This window comes from Periplaneta americana, chromosome 13 (genome assembly GCF_040183065.1).
Source record: "Periplaneta americana isolate PAMFEO1 chromosome 13, P.americana_PAMFEO1_priV1, whole genome shotgun sequence".
NCBI lineage: Eukaryota > Metazoa > Arthropoda > Insecta > Blattodea > Blattidae > Periplaneta > Periplaneta americana.
Window position 1 is genome coordinate 79,814,473 of NC_091129.1, and position 25,290 is coordinate 79,839,762.

General features: G+C 36.1%; 1 protein-coding gene across 1 annotated transcript in view; it reads left to right on the forward strand.

The window, feature by feature from the left end:
* The window catches only part of LOC138712048 (lysosomal alpha-mannosidase-like), a 62,806-nt gene that overhangs the window by 22,494 nt on the left and 15,022 nt on the right, over nt 1–25,290 (forward strand). The window contains exons 7-14 of the mRNA XM_069843438.1: nt 367–500; nt 3,066–3,279; nt 5,950–6,149; nt 14,260–14,453; nt 17,168–17,367; nt 19,443–19,626; nt 22,958–23,075; nt 24,998–25,274. Coding sequence (XP_069699539.1) covers nt 367–500; nt 3,066–3,279; nt 5,950–6,149; nt 14,260–14,453; nt 17,168–17,367; nt 19,443–19,626; nt 22,958–23,075; nt 24,998–25,274 — 1,521 coding nt within the window. The remainder of the gene's footprint in view (nt 1–366; nt 501–3,065; nt 3,280–5,949; nt 6,150–14,259; nt 14,454–17,167; nt 17,368–19,442; nt 19,627–22,957; nt 23,076–24,997; nt 25,275–25,290) is intronic.

Genomic DNA, 25,290 nt, shown 5'->3' on the forward strand with positions numbered 1-25,290 from the left:
TAACACACTATTTTCTTAGTTTATAAGGTGACATCCTTGCTTGTCTCCGATCGATTTTCACTATCTGCTCTATTTATCTTATCTGTACTTACTCTTCTTACTACCAATCCTCTTTTTCTCCCTATCGTCTTTCTTGTGCTCTTTAAACTTTACCAGCTGTTGACTAACGTTACTTTTTTCCCCATCGCTGAAACCACAAAAGTCCCCGTTATCGCAATTGTGGCCATATAAGTTCGATAGTATTATGATCATTATTTTGGTTTGGTTACAGTATATTGTGACATACCATGGGCACCAACAAATGTGAAGACATATATAATCTGTTCCAATGTCCACAGTGATAATTTTATTCACGTTCTTTTACAGGTACGCGAATTTGTAAAAGAGGCTGCAAAACATTCCCGTCAATACACGACAAATCATATTCTGTTTACAATGGGTGGAGACTTCTTATACCAAAAAGCTGAAGTATTCTTCGAAAACTTAGACAAATTAGTAAAGTAAGTAACATGTGTCGGAGTTTCTAACTTTCATGGTGACTATGATCAGAATTGAAGAGCTTATTTCCAAAATGACGTAAATCTATGTAATGCGAAACCTCAGAGATCGTGATTTTTTTATTATAACTACATAAGTTAAAAATGATTAGAAATATAATGTACAGTACTTTTATTCATTTCTTGCATACACATCGTGACACTGTTTTTTTCAAAACCTCCTATCATTGTAAATTGTGATAATTACGTTATGTGACCAGGTGTTACGACGTTATGGAGGTACATTATTCATTGGCATATGTTTCGACATGGACATTTAAATGTTTTAAACACAACAATGTATACCTACACTTCAAACATTGATTATAAATAAATTTCACGAGTTAATACAGCACTTATATGAGTAAAATAGATTTTAAAATAAATGTTCAAAACATGAAGTTATTTTCTTGTAAATAAATTCTGGTATGATTATGAATATAATGTACTTCTATTCATTAAGGCGATGCGCTATTGAAAATAGTGAAATTTTGACAAATTTTATCAATTTTTTTATTTTCACGCTAAAAAAGTATGGTTTCATGAAAATGTTATCTTAATATCTTCATTATAAGTATAATTTTATATAATTGGTAGAAGTTGTGTTAATGTACGAATTATGTGTAACCAAAATTTTAAGTTCAGTTGTCTAAAAAAAACAAAAACAAATTTTCTACGTTTTCAATGACAAGTATTCATTTTATTTCTCATTTGTTAAAGCTAGAGTGATGAAACTTGGCATACTTATCCATTAATATCTCTGTTGTGAAATGGAGCATTTAATCGGCTGTATTTACCATAGTTTTATTGCTAGAGAATTATAAGTGATGAAAATTGGTATACTTATCCATTAATATCTTTGTTGTAAAATGGAGCATTTAACTGGCTGTATTTAGCATAGTTTTATTGGCAGTATTATTATTTTTATTAATGTTTGAACATTGAAGAACTTATATTTCTTTTTACAAATGAACAAGTCAGATAGGGTATTACTAATGCTCCATGGCACAATATGCAGTGCTACCTTCAAGAAAAAATTATATATATATAATTTTCTTAGTGAAAATCCTATTTAAAAAAAATATTTTTAACACACACACACACACACACACACACACACACACACACACACATATATATATATATATATATATATATATATATATATATAAGGGGTATAAGTGCAGTCCTTTTCACAGTCGTCGGGGTCGGTCTACAGGATCAAAAAGTGTCATACAACATAGGGTCAAAACTTGATAGTTTTCCCAGAAAAAAAATTCTTCTCTTATTTTATTCGCGTTATACTGCTTATATCGTTAGTAAAATTACGAAAACAATTACATCAGTAGGTATATCTAGCAAAGAGTTAATATTAGTTTAAATACATATCTGTGTGTTCTATTACGTTTCCGTGAAATTAAATAAAATTGCATGCTTAAATTTGTTAATATTCTGGCGTGAGAGACGTGGCAACGTGTTGAACAGGCAGTATTCTGCACAGACATACATGTCAGCTGAGTTCAAGCTCCCTGTCCATAGGTCTATTGCCGAGCGCATGACAGTTCGGTACCAGGTATTCGATAAACAACTTACAGTGTCATTCACAGTTTAGGAATATCATATGGCATTAATTTATGGAGAAAGTCGTCGTAATTCAAGCGAGGCGAGAAGATGTACCGTCGATGTTTTCCGCAATGAAGGTTACCTAATCTGCGAACTTTTGTAGCGGTTTCTCAACGATTATTATAAAATAGGAGTCTCTTATCTCATTTCGAAAATCACACAAACAGAAATTTCGTTAAAAATGGTACTGTTTTATGGAAGCGGGAGAGATTAAAATGTTTCATTTAAAAAAAAGCTCATGTGATTTTGTGCAGTAAACCATTATTTTTTTATTTTTAGACGTACAATAAAAATGGACCAATATTGCCAATATTGTTAAATAAAATTAAAATTTACCATAAAGTTCTATTAATGAGATTGAAAGTTTGTATTTGCTGTTCGTTTTATGTAATGCCCCTGCATTAGAACAGAGCATCTGTTTTGTACCGGTATGTCTTGAGCTGTACCGTGTACTTGTAAACTCCCTCCTCCCTATCCAGCAAAGTTGCCAAACATCTAATATTGTAAACTTTAATAGCCTAATTAGTTCAATATTGCAATTAGAAAAAAATTGTGAGGGCATTTTTTTCTTCCTTATGAAATGAACAAACATCAGTTAAAATAATGAATTTTATAACCTCACACCTTGTATATATAAGTTAAATCTATTTAAAGTGTTCATGAGAAAATACTGAAATTTACAATGTGTCATTATGATATTGATACACGTATTAAGTAAAAATCTCAACTCTCTAGCTAAAAAATTGTGGATTTTAGAAATATCAGCAGCGCATCACCTTAATTTTATACACATTGTCACACTCCGTTTTAAAAATCTCGTGTCATTGGAAATGTAGAAGTGAGCTACCGAAAGACAATTCCTCATCTTTCAGAAAATAATTGAACAATGCAACTTACACGTAACAGGTACGTGAATGCAGCCAACAAGAGTGTGAACGTGCTCTATTCAACGCCATCCTGCTACCTCAAGGCCGTCAACGACGAAGGTAAAACTTACACCACGAAACAAGACGACTTCTTTCCTTATATAGATGATTATTATGATTATTATTGGACTGGCTACTATACATCTCGTCCCACGCTCAAGTACTTCGAGAGACTGGCCAACAACTTCCTGCAGGTAATTATCACATAAAAGTTATACCTACTTTTGGTCGCGTATAGCAGAAAGTATTGTGATACTCTCAAAACTTCATTTGGAGACTTCGACATCAATTTACTCTGAACAAATTTATCCAACTTCCACTAAAAATTGACTGCCTAAAACAAAGCGTACAAAGCAAGGCACATACTGGAAATATGAATAATTTGAAAATTACATAAAACGCTAAAAATAAAGGTTTAGGGCTGCAACAAGATATTCACATGAAATGTAAATTATATCCACAGAAACCCTCCGTGATTAAAAACAGATATAATTTCATTCATAACGGTACACATTACGAACTTTATACTAGCGTCATAAGAAAGAACGAGTCAAAGAAAGTCTGTTTTGAATATTTTGGTAATTCTAATTACCGGAAAGAACTATAGATAGCAGCAGAAGCGAATAGAAGCTGTTAATCTGGGTTTCGTTCGATCCTGTTTGTCGATCTTTTGTTATTTTTGCATTTTTGTATTGTAGAAAATAGTCGTAACCATCTTAACAAACAACTGGCAGGAAGGTAGATTTGGCGCGCTATAGACCAAGACAATGTATTTTTCAAGTGGTCACCGAGGTCCCCCGACTTGAATGTCCGTAGCTTCTTGTAGGGTTACATAAACGATGTCAGAATCTGCAAGAGCTGCGGCATCATGTCTGCAACGCCCTGAGCTCATTCCAATAGATATTTTGGAACGCGTGTGGCGTGAGTGAATATAGGTCTGATGTCTGCCGTGTGATACGGGGGTGCAAATTAAGTCTTTGTGTGGTATGCACTATACAATTTTGAGCTGCTCTCTCTAGTGCCACCATTTTCATGTGCATACGAATACCGACAGAGACGATAGGCCTATATCTGTTCATAATCACGGAAGTTTTCTGTGGAATCTCTGTACATTTTAAAAGAAAATTATACAGTTAAGAATAACCACTAAGAACATACATTAATATAGTCTTGTTACACAAAAAATTAATTAGGACGAAATACAGTAGTAGGAACAGTAAAGTTTAATAGGGCATACCGAGGAGAGAAGATTGAAGATTAGACAGTGTATAAATGATTTTCAAAAATTGTCAATGAATCTATAAGGGCAGAAAAAGCTATTGAACTTATAAACTTATTTGTTAGTACTTAGGTTTTAGGTATTATTCCTTTCGCTCCAATCATTATACCAATTACTCCTATGAACGATAGATAATATTTGTCTAAGAAGTATGCAACTGTAGGTTCGTAAGCATTTTTCATAATGGGCGTCATTGTGCTGGATTTAGAACGCCTCAGCTTACTGTAACTAGCGCTTGTATCTGCTGGAATTGAAATCATATCTTCCTTTTACATGAGCCGTCTTTATTTATAGCTAGACCACTTAGAAAAGGCAGCTATGGCGGAAACCTAAATAATTTCCTTCTCCCATACTCGCTGAGTGTTCCCCTCTGTGCATTCCCCGACGTCGATCACCAATCAGAATCTGTGTCTTAACCGAAGTTGACGGTGCTAAGTCGCTATTATCGAGACTCTTTTATTGGATTTTGTTCCTTACTTCCGCTTCAACCGTACACTTCTGGTAAAAATATTTGTCCTCTGTATTCCGCACATGCTCACATAATTTCGTCTATTTTTCTGGGGAACATTCATCCATGAGTTTATGATCAAACAATATTACTCACGTAAAGACATGTCAATACTCTGGTTATAACTTAAACACACAGCACTATTACTAGTATTCATTTATTTATTTTATACTACCACTTCACTTCACTTTGGCGCAACTGTACTCCCTACGAACTCAGCGCTCGCCATGAACAAGAACTGTGGGAGGGGAGATTAGCGCATGCGCATTACAACTGCATTTATAAAGTGGTATCCCTATAGTTGGTTATTTTCTATACTTTTTTATACATGTAACTACTTTTGTATACGCTTAACTTTTATCGAAATCAAATTGTTCTATTCTTTGTAGCTTATAAGATCATACATAATTATATACACGTATGTAGGGTAAAGGTTGGTAATATTGTGATAGTTCTTCTTGAGAATTTATTACAATTTTACTGAGCGAGAGGAAGATCGGTTTTTTCGCGTCAACGTATTAAGGGAATGTTCGTGAACAAGTTGCTGCACAAAACCGGTTCTTCTCTCGCTCAGTAAAATTGTAATAAATTCTCAAAAAGAACTATCACAATATTACTCACATCAAAGTATTACCAACTTTACCCTATACTTTTTGCTAGTTTAATGGAAGAGAAGGCCTTACAGCCTTAACTCTGCCAGCTAAAATAAACTATTATTATTATTATTATTATTATTATTATTATTATTATCATTATTATCATTATTTAACAACGATGTATCTAGTACAGAGATATTTAACGTCGTTGGAATTGGTGAGAGCGAGATGTTATTTGTCGAGATGGATGCCGAGAAAGAGGCATACAGTAAGTAGCATCGATTTTCAAGTCATATTTCGTAAACGAGGAAAAAGCGAAATGAACTACTATCACCATGTTCCTTAAGGACGAAAATTAGCTTATATATGCATTTTCATTAAATTCAAGTTACATGACCTGAGATGGTTCCTGTGTCAGTACGCCAGGCACGGCAGATGAACAATGACTTCTCGCTTTATATTCAGTTGACTATGATTGCAGGTTACTAAGCAACTTGTAGCGATGACAGAGCTGGGCCAGGAAGACTCATCCCCAATCGACAGTCTTCGGGAGGCCATGGGAGTCCTGCAACACCACGACGCTATCACTGGCACTGAGCAACAACACGTGGCTAATGACTATGCCAAGACTTTATCAGAGGCTATAGAAGACGCAAGGGAAGCAGCGGAAATCGCCCTCAAGTAAGTGTGACAGTTGTCCGAAGACAAGAGGCAGGAGATGAAAGGATAAGGAAATATACAGTGCATGTGATCTAGTGACCATGCTAATAATGTAGGGTTTCATGTAATGTCTAAGTGAGGTAACAGCTTGTCTGCAAATGATTGACAGCGAGCACACTGTTCCTCAAGAGAAATCTGGTCATTTATGAACGATAAAAGTCGAATTGAGGAGGACGTAATCTTTAGAAATCACAAAGGGCGGGCATAAAATCCCTACGAACAAAGCACGGAGACTTAAATTTTGGACTTGGTCTTGCGGGTTTCTTACGGATCTTAGATTCTACTGTGACCTCATTATGAGGTATTTATTTACATATTCCAAGTTCGATCCCAAGGGGCAATCAATAAGTTTCCGGAATGCCCTGAATGTAGGCAAAGCACAAGCCATAGGCAACGGAAAAGTTATCTAAAATCAGGGAATCTGTACTAAATGCATCACTTGAAAGGCAGAGAACTAGACTATCCATAAATCGTATATGGTGAGATTTCAGGAAATATCGCAAACGGTTCTTGACATGTTTGCACAAAATCATGTGTAGATGCTCAGTTCTTTAAGACAATCTGACGTTGTTTGACAGACTTAGTCAACAGGCATGGAAGCAATGATCTTCAGTGACACACGGAAGTATGTTTAATGATACAATAAATACAAGTGCAGTCCGGAAATATATTGATTACACCTTGTAAGCCTACATCTCGGTTAACATCTTCCAGGCTACTCGACCCTATTAATGTTAAACCTCACTTCAAATAATGGCTTCGCCTCCTACGTGTTTACCTAAAAGATGACATTTATTTTCGACCCTTTTTCCTTCTAAAATATGTAAGCTAATCCAGTGAAGCAGTGAATCACGAAATGAGACAATTGACCGACGGACTTGGAGTTTATATAATCTCTTATCCATAGTTCCAGGAAATAATATGCAAAGACAAGAACTCGTCTATATTTTGGTGCAAGTTATCATTCTTTACTCGTTCTTAATGATTTCCATTCCGTTACAAAAAAGTGAATAATATACATTTCCAATCGCAAGTTGAAGCGCAATGCTCACAGATACTGGTAGCAGGGAAGGTGTACGAAGCCTAAATTTCGTTTTAGGGGAATGAAACTTAAAAAGAAAATGGAAGTATTTAACTATCTTAATGGCACTATAAAAAGATGTTTGAAAAATAAAGCAAGAAAAGACACTATATTAAAGTTTTATAAAGTAATGTCAGTGCCAAAACTATTGTATGAGAGCGAAACTTGAATCATGACAGAGAAAAATAAAAGCAAAGTTGCAGCAAATGAAATGAGATTTCTAAGAGCAGTTGCTGGCTATAAGAAAATAAACCATAAAAGAAGTAAAGATATAAGAAAGGAATTAGATATATATAATCTGAACGATAAAACTAAAGAGTATGAAACCAAGTGGATAAACCATGTACAAAGAATGAACATAGAGAGACTACCATTTCATTTTAAGAATTATAAACCGGTAGGGAAAAGAAATATAGAAAGACCCAAAAAAACGGTGGCATACACAAGATATGTAAATTGCTACACACAATAATGTCTAACGCGTGAAGGATAAGAAGAGAAGAAGGAATGAGACTATGATTGTTTGAAAATATAAGGAGTGAACTCTAACTTCCATAGGCATAGCAGTCACCGTAAAATAACTCTAATCCAAAATTTAAAAAGTAGGTAACAAAAGACTGTTGTTAAAATTATGAACAAGTTAACCAGGAGGAATTACTAGTAACCATGTGATAATTATGCCGGTGACATTGGAGCATGTTTACAGTGAAAAAAGCCAATTCACTACAGGATATACACATGGTACGCAAGGGTATGTGTGCACGGAGACGACACAACGCCGCGGTACAGTTCATTCAAGTACAGGGACATCATTTTATTTTAGTTCAATTTTTATTGTACCTGAGTTTTTGAATGTACTTCACTCCCACCCCTTCTACAAATGAAGTTCAACCGTCCTCCACACAGATCCAAGACCGCATATATACTCATTGTAGCTTTACGGTCATAGTAAACAGTACGTTCCAAAAATATGTTCGCGTTTTCCAGTGACGAAAGAGCTTTCAATATTGAATCATTTTCGCACAGGTATATTGTCGTCCATTTGCCTACGTCGTATCCCGGTTTCCCCCACCAGCTTTTATTCGCCAGCTAGTGGCTGGGCTGTCTTAGCTCTTTTCTGAGAACATTAATTTCTGTTAGGAATTGGACGTCTACATAATATTATACAACTGTTTAAAATAACTTAAATAAAAGGGCCTCGTTAAGTAATTAACTGTCACATGATTTCCTCCCTATCTACGACCCTACGACATAACCACTTGGACGGAAAGCAGATAGTATGTCTGAGTAATTTTATCTTTTCGGATCGGGCAGAAGTGAAGATTGAATTTACAGTACGCAAAGTACTCTTTTGTAGAGTAGGTACAGAATTATTTCAGTATGAGTTACTAGTACGAAGGACGAAACTGGTAATTGGGATTAGGTACAATAGTCTATAGTGCGATAATATGCACAAAAGAACTGAAACCTGTATCGAAATGAACGGCCACCATTTAAAACATGTGTTTAAATATACATATTATGATTATTTTTTAATTTCACTTCATTCTCTATATTGTACGCTAATGTGCTGTAGGTAGTATAATGTACACTGCATAATGAATACGTCCACATGGACAGTTCAGTTCGTGAGTAAAAAACACTCATTGTTAATACTGTACTGTATTTTGATTAAACAAAACCCTAATGAAAATTATCAAACTCAAAAGCGCGATATTTCCTACTTTACGTAAATGGATGAACTACTTTTCTTCCCTCCTATTCCTAGTAAAGTGATTTGTTTGTATATTATGCCAGTATGATCGAACTCCAGTCGTGGAAGGGGGGTAGCAAACGGTGTTCATCCAGAGGTATAGCCAAGTTAATATTAAAAATGTTAGTAAAAATAAAATGATGTCCATGTATAATACAAACTGTCGTGAAGTGTAGTGCGCTCCGCAGTGTGGCTCAGAAGGAAAGAAACACGTCTTGGAAACTAGAATATTTAGTTTCATAGTATGGTGCAGACTTATTTTGCATTCTAAATAACAATGTCTATTGTAAACTTTGCAATGTCAGCATTACGTCTGCTAAAAACAAGGAATAAAATGTTCAAAGGCACGTAAGTACAATGAAACATAAACGGCTGGAACAAGGAAATGTGCAAAACGTTTTTCCTGCGTAAAGAAGGTGATAGAGATGTTCGATAAGAATGATGCAGCTTTTATAGATATAGATCAATTCCTTCTTTGTGACCCAAATATTGAACAACAGTGTCATTATATTGTATCAAATTTAGGATTTATTCCTCATCCAATTGAAAGTTTAGAAAAGATTGGAGTTAAACTGGTGGAAAAAAAAAATAGTAATGAATTATATTGTGTCTAAACTAAATAGTATACAAGACGACGTAGGCAACAAAGTCTGAAACAAAAATGAAATATGTATTACAAAAAAATAATGGGTTCAATTAACCCTGCTAGGTAGATAATTTTCTGTCGGATGACAGATACACAGTAGATAATTTAGATGTCGAATTGAATGATGTAAAATATTTCACGTATGCACCTGTCGTTTCGCACCTTTTTTGCATTCAAATCCATACTAGACAGTAGTAGACACACATTCGCTTTCGAACGTTGAGAATGCATCTTGTTCACTGTAATTACAAACTAAACACGCAGTAGACAATACATCTAAGCCCACATGTGTTGAATTGAATTTTCTAATAGTTGAAAGAAGTTAAATAAAGATGGAATGTAATTCAAAGGGATGTGTGTATTATTCTCTTCGCCAGACTGTACTGTAGAAGACGGAGCGGTGCTGCGTACTCTGTGTACCTATGTATCCTGGAGTGAATTTGCTCTCTTTCACCGTAAACATGCTCCAATGTCACAGGCCTAGTGATGATTGAAGAAATACAGATCTAGCGAGATTAATGACTTATAAGAAATAAACCTAAATAATGATAATTATGACGAAAAATATGTCGAAATATCAACCAAAATATGAATCAGTTAAGTAAATGAAATTAATTAACCTATAAGCCATTCACTGTATTGGCGACATCGTTACATCAATAAGTCCACCAATAACATTTATCAATAACTACTAGGGTGGGTTAAAAGTAACTTTCACCAAAAACTTCGTTATATTTAATTACATTAAATTTACATTTGGCTACACATTCCTTTACAGAAGTTAAAAGTGAAGGCCCTTTTTCCCTAAACACAATGTATTCTTACTGTGCTTCCACCAAACTTGTAGTAGGCTACGCTACAAAAACACGTTGTTCTTTGGTTAATTTGCGATTAATTGCAAGAAACTGGCAGTTATTGCATAAAGACGCAACTCAACATAATCAAACAAAACAACAACAATAACAAGACATGACATAGGCAAAACAATTGACGCACGAACACCCACCACTTAATACACCAGCTATTCGTTTATTCAAGGTATGACATCTGTGTGTGTGTACAAGTATGAAACCTAAGAATTAATATTGGGGAAAGCGACTTTTGATCCACCTTGTATATGAACCAATAAGTTTATAAATGATTTCAGCGCGTTTAAATTAGTCCATCGTTCGGTCGGTCCATAAATCTATTAATCAGTATTTCAAGCAACAGACAGTCGTATCAGTCACAAAGCAATTAATCATTCCATTGACGGCCTATCTCAACTGACACAAAGTAAACGCCATATGAGTCTATCCTGATGCGATGTCAACACGAGCCTGGACTCCACCTATAGGCATCCGACAAGGAAAACTCAGTGCGCATATACCAGCGGGCGTGACTATCTCGCGCAGATGACGTATGCTCCCGTTCCCAGCATGCTCTCACGCCTACTGCAGGCGGTAAGAAGGGGTATAGCATGCGCGCCGCGAGGAATCCGAGCTGAGTTTTCCTTGTATAAGAGACATAGGACAACACACTGACAAGGGACAAATTGCAGATGTGACCTACTAACCAGGTTCGCCGCCTTCACGCTACAGGCCTTTCTATATTAATGGATGGATGGATGGATAGATAGATAGATAGATAGATAGATAGATAGATAGATAGATAGATAGATAGATAGATAGATAGATAGATAGATAGATAGCTAGGTAGGTAGGTAGGTAGGTAGGTAGGTAGGTAGGTAGGTAGGTAGGTAGGTAGGTAGGTAGGTAGGTAGGTAGGTAGGTAGGTAGATAGATAGATAGATAGATAGATAGATAGATAGATAGATAGATAGATAGATAGATAGATAGATAGATAGATAGATAGATAGATAGATAGATAGATAGATAGATAGATAGATAGATAGATAGATAGATAGATAGATAGATAGATAGATAGATAGATAGATAGATAGATAGATAGATAGATAGATAGATAGATAGATAGATAGATAGATAGATAGATAGATAGATAGATAGATAGATAGATAGATAGATAGATAGATAGATAGGTAGGTAGGTAGGTAGACAGACAGACAGACAGACAGATAGATAGATAGAATTTAATGTCATCCAGCGATTTACAGCCATAGACAATGTCAGAGTAGATATATATATAATACATGGCTACCACAATATGAATAAATGTAAGAATAAAAAAAATAAATATAAAATCACCAGATAATCACAAAAACAGGTTAAAAGCTTTAAAAGAAATAGTATAAAATCAGATTAATATGTACAGATTTGTCAATTACATGAGGTTAAAACAAATAGTATCTAAAACGTAATATTGCTAAAATCATTGACACTGTAGATTGGATTTGCCATCAAAGTCCTTCTCACCATCCTTCTGAAAGTGAAATATGACGTGTTTCTTATATGCAATGGTAAAGAATTATATAGTTTATAAGATACGGAAATAAAACTATTGCTTGTAGTACTATAGTTGTACTTGGTGAAATATATGTCAAGTCTGGAACGGGTGGAATAATTATGAATGGATGAACAAGTATGAAGGTTATGCACATTACGCTTAACATACAGAAGGCAATCGAGAATAAACATTGACGGCAACGTAAGTATTCCTAGTTATACAAAAAGTGGTTTACAATGAGACCATCATGATATCAAAATAATAAAGAAGGCAATGCATAAAGAATAGGACCTATGCTACATTAGATGAAGTATTAGGTTTATTATTACTAGGGAACGGATTTATTTATTGCGAAAAAAGATAGATTTAACACTTCATAAATTCCAATTTAAGACTTTCAGGAGTTTGTATAAAATAAGCAATTGAATCAGTCATTTCTAAAAGGGCTTTTAATTCATTTTTTGCTAAAAAAATCAGTGAAGAACGTATCGAATCGGTATCGTATTCGTCTCACTTGAACATATATTTCTGTTAAGAAAGGGGATTATTCTATGCATTTATTAAGATGTAAGCAAGCTTCACACTATTCACAGCACTTCTGAAAGTGCTCTATTTGTGGTGTAGGGTCATTTTCATGAAGATCTGATTGCTGCTGTAATTTTGAATAAGTCTTTATAGAAATAACTAATTCAATTAATAATTTTAATTTTAGTAAATATTCAATTTTAGGTGGAATTTATGTACCGATAAGGAATTAAAAAATGACCCGAATCTTGGTAGCAGCCCTCCTCTATGTAGGCAACAAGCTTCTCAAGACTGTCCACAAGTAGCATACATTTAGGAGCTCTTATTTACTGCATATGCGCGATGCGTTGTATCTGCAACTTAGTGAAATTAGGCGGCCCAAATTTTATTTCTCGGTCTGTACAAAGAACTGGTGCTGACAATGAGCGCTACTGACCTGAAGACTCAAATTCTATCTGTGAAAGAGACTGATTTGGTAATTGGTCAGGTTCATTTCTCATAACGGGGGTGCACTGATGCGGAAATTAATTTGTAACCTCTCGCCTAACCAGAACAACCTACCGCCCCTTTTATGCTTGATAGACTTTTCTAAACGAACTTCGGTTTCAAGAAATTAGGCAAAATCTTCTTCTTTCCCCTTCTAAGATCAGTATGGAACGAACTTACTAGACCAGATTTGTGTGTGAGGTTTTTTTCTTTTAAATTTTGAATACCATTTTTTTAGTTGTTTCTTTTAGTATTTTTGCATTTTAATACCGGTATTTCTATTTTAAATATACGAAAAGTACTAAAAAAGACGCTTCACACACAAATATAGCTTTTAGGCATTTATATGAGTTTATGGTTCATTTAGGCACTTTAAGTTCTATAGAATTTTAATAGGGGATTCCTGTGTACATGAAATGTAGAGCTAGGGTAAAGGTTGGTAAAATTGTGATATGAGTAATATTGTGATAGTTCTATTTGAGAGTTTATTACAATTTTACTGAGCGAGAGGAAGATCGGTTTTTTGCATCAACGTATTAAGGGAATGTTCGTTGACACGTTGCTGACAAAACCAATCCTTCTCTCGCTCAGTAAAATTGTAATTAATTCTCAAAAGAAACTATCACAATATTACTTGCATCACAGCGTTATCAATCTTTACTCTATCTGAATAACATACGTCTATGACGTAGCAAAAGAAATAGGTAGGACTACGCAACTAGAAATCCGTTCCCTAATTATTACACATATTCATATTCATCATCATCATCATCATCATCCTCTTATCGTGTCATCCTTTTGGAAGGTCGATTCCAAATATGCCTCCATTCGTCTCTGTCTTCCCAAATTTTTCCTGTTTATTTCATCCCATTTGTATCTCCGTTCTTGTAAGTTCTTCTGAATTTGAACTATCCATCTTTCGCGTGGTCTTCCCATTGATAGTCTTTCTCTTTTAATATCACCTCTGGCAGTCTTTTCCTTTCCATTCTGTTAAGGTGCCCAAACCACTGTAATCTCTTATTTCCTAATTGTATTTTTAATTTTTAAACCTTCAGAGTTGCCCTGATTATGTCGTTTCGTATCCTGTCTCTTCGTGTCTTCTGTACAACACTTCGCAGGGTTTTCATCTCTGAGGCTTCAATTCTGTATTACACATACTTCTTCCTTAATATTTCAGTCAGCTGATGTCAAGCAATGGAAACAACGCTGTGGAGGTGTTCAACTGCCTACGACTTAACGTGAGCGCATGCGACATCACAGAAACAGAGGACAGGTTTGTTGTGACGGTGTACAACCCTCTGAGCCACGAAGTCACCCATTTTGTGAGGCTGCCTGTCATAGGCGGTACCTACAAGGTGCAGGGACCCGATGGTGAGACATGCATTATATTGTAATTGGTAACACATTATATTATTTCATAAGATCACTGCCAAGACGGCATTTCCGTCTCTTTTTATACATACTATTTTGGCAAAATAATACTAGTCATTACTGTATCCGAAAATGGATTAAAAGTGTGAAAATTCCCTCATCATTTCATATAGTTTGTAATTATACGAGTATGCGTGTAACGTTTTATTGTAATCTCACAGAATGGTACATTTAGTTTTGTAAGGTTTCCAATAAGATTGAATTTATCTGTTGATTTTCCGCGCATGCGCTGTATTGCTATCGGTTTCACCACAGCCAGAAGGTCGATCTACTCACTATTACTCTCTCCAGCGCGGGCCCACAGGTCGCTTGGTAGCTTATATAATTCAGAAACAAATGTAAGGTAACTTGTATCTTACGTCGCGTAGGCGTGAAAGTTTGTAATATTGACAACGGGTGTTATTTTGAAAACTAAGAAAAACTAAATCTTTACAATCCCTGTCATCCAAGCTGATATTTTAGTTCAACTTATAATTGAAGGATTCAGAACCGTAGAGGGCCAAGCGCCATTTACTAAAACCGTAAAAAACAAAGGTTAAAATGAAGTTATCACCATAATTCAATGGGAAAATATAGAAACTAATATAAAGTATATACATTCAAACTAAATGATATGTCAATTTTCATTTAACTATGGTATTCACTTAATTTCAACCCTTGCTTTCTCCGTTTTCAATAAATGGCGCTTGGCCACTATGGCTCTGAACCCTTCAATTGATCATTGGAGACCATGTTCACAAATCATGACTACTTTTGGTATCTTTCAACTTTTTAATGTTAGTTATTAAATAAAGTTTGGGTTAACTGTAATTGAACCTATCAAAGGGACGAGTTAATATTCTGGTTATCTGAAATGGGAATTATGTGTATATTGGATTATTAATTTATATAATCAAATACATCTTGATTTTCACTTAGTTAATACTTTTATGCTCGACCATGCCGAATTGTAGTAATTATACACCTGGTAGCAGTCCTTTAATGCATGTCATTAAAGTACACCTATTCATTAAAGTTCAGGTTTTCGATTATTCTCGGATATGTAAGCGAAAGACAACTAGCAAAACGTCACGCAGGCTGGAAATCCAATACTGTCGCAGAAGGTTATGTTAATTGTAAATAATATACAAATAAATTCAATTTGTCATCTCGTTTTTCAATGTCGAATTCAATTTCAAGATTATATCAAGGTTGTCGACATTCGTTGCCCGGAAAAAATCAATACTTTCGCGTCTGCGCACATCTCACAATTTACGAGATTGCACAAGGTCAGTTCGCTCCCTAGTCACATAAAAATAACATGAAAGTCGTATTAAACTTGCCTATAATGGTAACTAAGACGCTCGTATGAAAATTATGAAACTCGCTTGCGCTCATTTCATAAACATCCTCGCGTCTTAATTACTATCATTATAGGCTCGTTGCATAATATACTGTTAATTCACTGCTGCGCTAAAGGTGGCGAAACTGTGAATACATTGTCTAGTGTATTTCCCGTACTTACTCGTATATCTTGAGGATAATCTACGATACTTTTCACATTGTTAGTTGCTTGTCAAGGAAGTAATATGTTTATTGTTTGAATATGAACTACAGTAACTCAAAATTTCAAATGCAGTTTTTATTAATCAAAAGGAGAAAAATGGGAGAGAGTCAAATATTTTAATATCTTTTTCGAGCGTCGCTGAAAACAAGGTGTGACCTATTCTCTTTCCCAGGTCAGTGAAACTTTGTTTTCGTCTAGCCTTTCGTCGTCCGATGTACTCTACCTACCATCTCAAGACTGTAGTTATAAAATATATGTGCTTGACATAAAGACGTAACCTATAATGGACATATCAAAACATGCTGCTGCCATTTCACTATTACTGATGTGCGTCCAAACTAGTTCCTTTCTGTTTGACTTCTTAGGTTATTCTGTCTCTTACAATTAGAGTAGTGTACTGCTCTGTCAATATTGAAGAAATCCAATGTTTACCTACTCAGATATTTATAACACGCTGACCAAGTCCCCTGCAATCGGCAAGCATCATGTTTAGCTAAAACATGAAAGTCAAGAAATATTATGGACAGTAAAAAATAGCGATCATACAGGAATGGGTATTTCAAAAATTGTTAATTCATCACAAAAAGTGAACCTGATACAACCTTAATACAAATTAATATTATCTTAAATAAATAAATTTAATTAATTAATTAATTAAATTAATTAAATAAATAATGAATGAATGGATGAAAAAATGAATAAATAAATAAAGAAGTAAATAAGTAAATAACTAAATAAATACGTAAGTAAATAAATGAATAGATAAATATATATATATATATAAAGTAAGTAAATAAATAAATAGATAAACAAATAAATAAAGAAATAAAATTAATTAATTAAATAAATAAATAAAGAAGTAAATAAGTAAATAAATAACTAAATAAAAATATGTAAGTAAATAAATAAATAAATAAAGTAAGTAAATAAGTAAGTAAATGAATAAATAAAATAATTCTTTAATATATGAGTAAACAAATACATATTACCTTAAACTCTTTACATCTTCCTATGTGTTTACCCACCATAGTCTAAGCACTAAAGGTTAAGAAGGGAATAAACAATAACGCATGTGTCATCTTCATGACTGATCTGTTTTCTTTCACAGCAACGACTCTTGTAACGCAGATGGTTCCAATCCCACCAGAAGTAATCGCAGCTCCAGAGAGAGAAAACAGCACTGCAACACACGACCTGGTGTTCAAAGCAGAGAATCTGCCGCCTCTGGGATTCCGATCATATTACGTCACCAAAATCAGCTCTTGTTTCGAAGATGTGGAAAAGAGCAGCGAGCCTTTTATTGGAAAGGTAAGGCGAAAGTTCGTGATGTTACAAAACACAAGCTGTAATGTAACTCTCCAATATTTATAGCAAACCGATAAGCTTTTCACGTTTTCTTCATACAGTGAAAGGGTTACTGAGAATTAGCTACAACCCTTATCTAACACAAATTATTCTAATACAACGCAACCTAGGACGAGAAGGAATGCCAATTTACACTGACTCATATGGCGACAAACGTATGACCGATTAATGATGTTCTATGTATTCAATTCTGTAACTGTAAGAAACATGCGCTTTGAATTTGTTACAACGAACATGATTGAAATTGTACATGGAAAGGTATGTCTACTCATATTAAAAGTAATATAATTTAGATCCCTTTCCAACTACAGAGACTACTTGTACTGCTGGCATTTCAGAAGAACATCCGAGCAAGGAATGCGAGTATTTGCCCCACTCTTTTAACCAAATTCCGACACGGAACCGCTAGGCCAGTGACTGAGCCCGTTTTTTGTACTAGCCGGCCATTGACTGAGCTTTGTTTGTCCCAGTCGGCCAATGACACCACCCCATTCACCTGCTCCTTCAAAGATGTTGAGTTACTAGCTTACCCTCTCCTCTTACCCCGCAATGATCATACTCCCGTCGCAGGGAATCTCTCGTGAAATTTGGCCAGTATTTTTAAGACAATGAGTTGATGATATGAAAATGCTAGGAGCAAATCTGGATCAAGACTAGGGCTCGAAATGGACTAACTGCAACGCACTGTTATTTTTGTGGATATGGTGCTGTTTATGACGATAACGCCGGCATTAATGACCAGTGAGATAACACGAGTATTACCATCAAATATTCACATACAGATTTCAGATACAAATCTTCAGAAATGTTTCTTTCCTCTCTCTATGAAGGCGGGAGGGAAACATCCCATACATAGCTCTATTGTGCGCCCTCTGGGATGAGTTGCATACCAACCGACTGCTCCTACGCCGCACCGAACTAACCGTTAATAACCTGGCGACCAGTCCCCGCCATCCTTCTGAACCCGTGTACTATTCTACACCAACAGTAACCCGCCTCAACGGTCTGAGTTGTAAGCCCCCTTTCCCGTCTCCTCAACGGTCTGAGGTGTACGCCCCTCTCCATTCGGGAGGGGACTGGACCTTCGAAAATGTTAATTCTTTATGTCATATTTATGCAGACAGAAACCACGAACTGTAGTCACTTCATTCAGCCGGGAACTGTAAGTAATGTCATTCATTTCAGAAAGTTATTCTTTTAGATATTTCAAACAAAAAAGTTTAATATCAATTTTATCGATTTTGCTTCCTTTTCGAGATAAAAACGGTTTGATAAGAAACATTTCATAGCGAGTATTGGGAAACATATTGATTTAATTCCCAATATGCTCAGTGAATTTAAGAGAGCAGTGTATTATGATAATAATAATTATTGTCCTTTAAATGTGCGGAAATTTGATCCGAATAAATGGAACTTTTTTTTTTCAAGAGGACTTTTAAAATGCTTGTTTATGCTAAGTTTCTGTCCATAGCTACGTGTACAAAATAGAAGGTCGGAATTTTCGAGATTTAGTTAGCCTATTAGCTACATTTCTTTCGTAAGCCATCACGGTGGTCTAGTGGTTAGAGCGCTTGGATTATAATCCTGTTGATCCGGGTTTGATCCGCGGCGTACCCCGATTTATAACTTGTGTTGGACAGGCCTGTGATCCAGATAACACAGGGGTTTTCTCCGGAAGTTCCGGTTAATCATAGCATAGACAAATCTGTGGCACACTTTGTGCAACGACTCTGTAGCTAAATATTTGTCTGTATAACTGGCTTCATATGGGTGAATGAGGAAAAGTCAAATACACGCCAGTAGAATTATATACATCTTTAGCTATGATTTTGTATTTTACGCATCAAGATTATTCTATCACGTTGTGCCACATGTCTCAGTCAAAAAAATACTACAAAATCTGCACAATGATTTTAATATTAATATTATTTCAATGTTCCGTAAGCATTTATCGCTTTGACCAACATCTTTATCTGCTAATGTGTACAAAATGCTCTACCTTTGGTTCTTTTTAACAGAAGTTCCAAGTATTTATGAATGAAACAACTGGCCTGATGAAGGGAATCAAATCTGCTGGCACAGAGATTCCCATCCAACATAATTTCTACTACTATGACACGAGTGCTTCCGGAGCTTACGTCTTCGATCATATTGGTCGACGGAAACCCATTACTAACCAACCGAACATAACTATTTATAAAGGTAAATATAATTCTAAAGAATGGTAATAATTAGTAATGTTTGTCCACCGCTGTGGAGTAAAAGCCCATTCACAATGAAAATTAAACATAACCGTAACATAAACAAAGAAGTTTGCGCCCAGGCTACCAAATGCGATCATTCACAATGATTCACATAAGCATTGACATAAACATTACCGTAAGACGTTAACATGAAAGTTTGCAAACTCCAAACTTTCATGCTTATGTTTACGTGATTTGCAAACAGAACACATTGTGAAGCGCTGAAGTATACGACAGAATATGAGGAAATGGCGTAGTTGTTATGTTTCCATGGTTACCAAGTATGTTTGCAGTTATGTTTATGTTCCCATCGTGAATGATATTGATTTTACCGTAACGTTTATATTCTTAAGTTAACGCTTACGTTATGTTTAATTTTCATTGTGAGTGAGCCTTAACGGTTAGCATGCCTGACCGTGGAACGAGTGGTCTCAGGTTCAAATCCTGGTTGGAACAAGTTACCTGGTTGAGGTATTTTTTAACTCATTAAGAGTAAACGCTGGTATGTTTCGGCGTTAGACCCTGGATTCATTTCGCTGGCATTATCACCTTTATCTCATTCAGGCGCTAGATAAACACAACAGTTCATAAAGTGTCGTAAAGTAATCAATTAAAAATGGTAATGCTGTTTAGTCAACTGTCCGAATTCAAGTTTTATTTTCAGAGTATATTTATTTATTTATTTACTTATTTACTCTGGTGGAGTTAAGGTCTTCAATCCTTCTCTTCTACACCACGATAAGTACAAGAAAAGTGTGCATTACCATTGTCATAGAAATTAATCAAGTAAATCATAATAATGTGTGGCAAATTGAAAACAATACAATGCAAATAGAATTCAAATTCAAAGCAGAATAAGTTAATCTAACGTATAAAAGGAATGTTACAATTAAAATACAATTTGAAATACAATAGATACAACAGATGCAGACACAAAATAACAGTGACACTCAGCTTCAATATATACTTAATGAAAGGAAGATAGGAATTTGCCTAAATAACTGTGGAAAACCACATTCACTTTGGTCGGTTCGGGGATTTGAACAGTGGACCTTCCGAATGCCTTCCCTTGCATAACGTATGAGCCACCTCGCTCGGTCAGTAGGTACAGTAACTGGTTACGGACTAGAAGACCCCCGTATTCGTTTCTGTGTAGTTGAGAGATTTTTCTCTTTACCACTGTTCTAGAGTGGCATCAGGGTCCATTCATTCTTCTTTCTGAGGTCAGGGGCGCGGTCCTGATCACACCACCCCTTTCTACTGACGAGCTCTTCCTTCATGCCCAGCCTGTGCCTTTAGTTAGTTAGTGGGGTTTAAAAAAGGGCGCGTCAGCTATTATGGCTATTTGCGCCCTTATCTAAAATCCTTCACAAAACAGGAACACAATACAATAATCAGAATGCTTAAAATAACTAAAAAAAAAAAACTTTGTCACGGTTAAAACGAGGTTCTGTGCCTTTATGGCGTACAGAAGGTTTGGAATGGAATGGAATTTAAGTGAGGGGGGCACAGATGGCCCAGCACTGCGACCTGTTGAGATCTATTGCGTAACCTTCGATGCGGAATGAGTTGCGTGCCATAGATCCCCGACGCGCACCAAACCTACCACATGACTCTCTAACGACCGGTCCCTACAGCCAACAGAAATCTATATACCATTCCTGCTTTGGCCATTTTCCCCCAAGGCCCGTGTGTCGATCCTCCCCGAGTACGTCTGCCTCGGGTGCTCGTTGCAGAAGCCATCCAATGTCGTTTAGTTTCATTCCAAGGAGGCCGGTCGAGAGAGCCAGTAGTTCCGGGAGGCTGCCTGTAGAGTGATCTGAAAAACCAGAAAAGGGATGATGAGGAAAGGATGATAGGAAAGGGAAGGAAATGGCGAAGATGAGTGGTGTTCCAATCGCCTGATATTCAACCATAGGAATGAGGGAAAAACGCAGTACAGAAGTATTACATTTACCTTTCATTGATCTGACTACATTGACTTGAAACTTACCATGCTTATATCTACCATATTTCTCGTCATTCTTGTGCGACTCTCTTAAACTTAAACATCTCTTATTTGTACTGTCAATAACTTATTGTACAATAGGTTGTCTTGAAGCAGGAATTAAGAGAGGGAGAAACCGATTTATTAGCGAAGTGATATCTCCATATTTTTATTACATGTATTCGCGGGGATGTTCTGGCGACTTCGTTAGAATTAGCTTCTCACACAGGTGTTTCGTCACTTGTCAGCATCGGACAGATTTAGGGCCACCTTGTGCGTGATTGTATATAGACACTTGGCGATGCGTAAAAGCCGGAGTTAGACTGGACCCGTGGGAAAGCAATTGCAAGCTTGGGTTTTCCAAAGAACGGGGTTCTCCAAGATCTTCGAACTAATTAGATGTTGTGGGAAGTCCAAAGTCTAAATTTAGAGATGACATATTTCGCGCCCAATAAGGAGAGATCTTGGTTTAGCTTATGAGGTCACTTTGGACCAATAGAGAATAGATTTTAGGCCGGTTAAGTGACGTAGTTTTTAACCAATAGGATAGTTAGTTTTAGCGTAGGATAGGTTTTTATAAATAAGGGTGACGGGGAGCGGGGAGAATCACAACATCTCATCGTGTCGGCGGCCCTACATACAGGGCACAATCACTACTCCTTTTCGTGTCGGCGGCCCTACATACAGGGCAGAATAACTACTTCGTTTCGTGTCGACAGGATAACTACTTTTCTTCGGGTAGACGGCGCGACATCTTTTTTTCGTGTCGGCGGCCCAACTTAATAGTCTTTCTTCCGGCGAAGACTCGATAGATAGAACTTTGTCATCGGCGAGACCACTCGTCAACGTTTAGGAGCTTCGATCATAGTGTACTGGACAGAGTATTGAATTTGTAGTATCGGATAGAGCTTATTCAGAGCCGCCATAGAGTCGATACAGAAGTGCGACCAACGATTGAATTATAAGTCAGCCGGAAATACATACTCTAGGGTTTACCAAGTGATTACGACAATAAACTTATAGTTTTGGAGTTTACACTGCCTTTCATATAAGCAGCCGGCTTGGTATTATTCCCGACATCATCCTATACCACAACAGTACCTCGGCTACCCTGAGTGAATCTCACGCAACACCGAGACGCCCCCACCCTCAAATGGCGTCCAACGTGGGTCCACAATAACCACCCCACCTTCAGTCTTTGTGACAGCCTGTTAATACAGAGACCTAATATCGTTTCCATAAATAAATAATAAATATATTATTATCATTACAATCATAATAAACATTACTGTATTTCTTTCAGGTCCTGTTGTGGATGAGGTTCACCAGACATTCTCAAATTGGGCAAGCCAAGTTATCAGAGTCTATCACGAGGAAAATAACGCAGAATTGGAATGGTTGATCGGGCCAATTCTACTAGAGTAAGACTTCTTACATAATATATTTCTTAAAATATCTTGTAGATAATGACAAATCTTCCAGTTAAAATAAGCACTGGAGCCAATAATAAAACGGTGCTCGATATTCCACCTCAGAAATATGATAGTGAATTTCTCATGAAATCTGCTGTATTATGTAACCGACTAACAGTTGTTTACATTTATGAAATAAAATGATTGAAGTACGCTATTATGTTGTAAGCAAACTGAGTATTTCTAGGCACAAAAACTAGTATGATAACCAACAAAAAATTGAAAATAGGCTAAAATAGGATACACAACATAGAACGCAGACTACATAGGTAACTTTAATTCCAAATATACCACAAAGACTTAGTCAACAAGATACTATCATTACAGTACACATTTTAAGTAACCGAAATAAACGAAAATCTTAGAAAAAAAGTAAGAGGTAGCCTACAAACAGTGTATTCATATTTAAAACATGTCTTCAACTGGCTCAAACATAGGTACGTCAAATCTTGTCCGTTGACTGACTGTTGTGCTACTGCGATCTCTGTGCTATCTCGCCGTTATTTCTCATCTCATCTCATCTCATCTCATCTCATCTCATCTCATCTCATCTCATCTCATCTCATCTCATCTCATCTCATCTCATCTCATCTCATCTCATCTCATCTCATCTCATCTCATCCCATCCCATCCCATCCCATCCCATCCCATCTCATCTCATCTCATCTCATCCTTTGCAAAGCTCTTTCATGACTCACATCACAGTCATTCATAAGAAGTGGCAACATCATATTAGTCTTGGCGTAATACATTGATTAACCTGATGTTAATTACTAAATCAGTCATAAATGAGACGGGAGCAATTATATTTTCTCTCTCTCTTAAAACAATAAAAAACATGAAAAGCACTAGGTTGTTTTTGAACACACGACCTCACGAATACCGGTCCGAAACGCTGTCATTACGCTACAAAAGCAACACGGAGAACACTTTAATTATAATTGTAGATATAAGGCAACGTGGTCCAAAAACATGTAACATCGTCTGTCTCCGAATTGTAGCGGAGTTACCCGAAGGAAACTTATTTTCTAGAGAGCGGCCACTTTTTCTTTTGACAGCTGTACATATCAGCCAAAACCTCAATCAGAGGCAATGTGAAGGACTAAAGGTGATTCAGGCACTAGTAGATAATATTTCGTGTTCAATTGGAATAATTTATATTTAATTTTGTTAAGTGAAGTTTTAATTGTTTAAAAAGTTCAGTACATTTCAAATGCAGTGATTTGTTTCGTGTAATGTATATTAATTAACATTGCCTTTTGCATATGAATTGTACATGCATTGTAGCATACACAGAAGACAGTGGCTGCCATTACAACACTAGAGCAGTTAATTGCAATATTTCAACATACTTATCTAGGTTCGCAACTCTGAATCCAGTAAAATTAATTTTCAATCGTGGTAGCCGTTGCTATAACGACGAGAAAACACACTATAGTGTAAAGAATAGATTTCCTACAATAACAGAAACAAATAAGAAAGATATAAACGTAGCATTTTAGGCGGAAAGTAGGCATGTATGAGTAAAATAGGAATTTATCCGCCAAATAGGCAATTAGAGAAACTTTAACTGGTATAAATTGATCCCTAATGATTAAAACGTACAAGTATTTAACATTTTATATTTAGGATCACAGAAAAAAACTGGCAAATTAGCTGCCAGCTCCAAGATTATGCAAATACATAGCTTCGAAGCTACCTAGAAGAGCTGCTTTTTTTGCAAGACTTCCTTCAAGTGCGAAACGAATATCAGTCCCTATGCCTACATAATTAATTATCCGGCAATGCTTACTCCATTTAACGCTAATTATAAATATTCTAACCTACAGTATGAACAAACGCATATTTACTATATATGCATATTATTTCAGATATTCTAATGGAAAAGAGGTCCTATCTGGGTATACATCCGACTTGGCGAGTCACGGAACCTTCTACACAGACTCAAACGGACGCGAACTTCTAGAACGCAAAAGAGATTCTCGGCCTACTCCGAATATCAAAATATTAGACCACATCGCAGGCAACTACTACCCTGTCACATCAAGGATCCTGATCAAGGACGAAACGAAGGGACTGGAACTCTCTCTACTCAACGATAGGGCTCAGGGAGGGTCTAGTATTTTAGATGGCGACATAGAACTCATGGTGAGTATGTTGAACC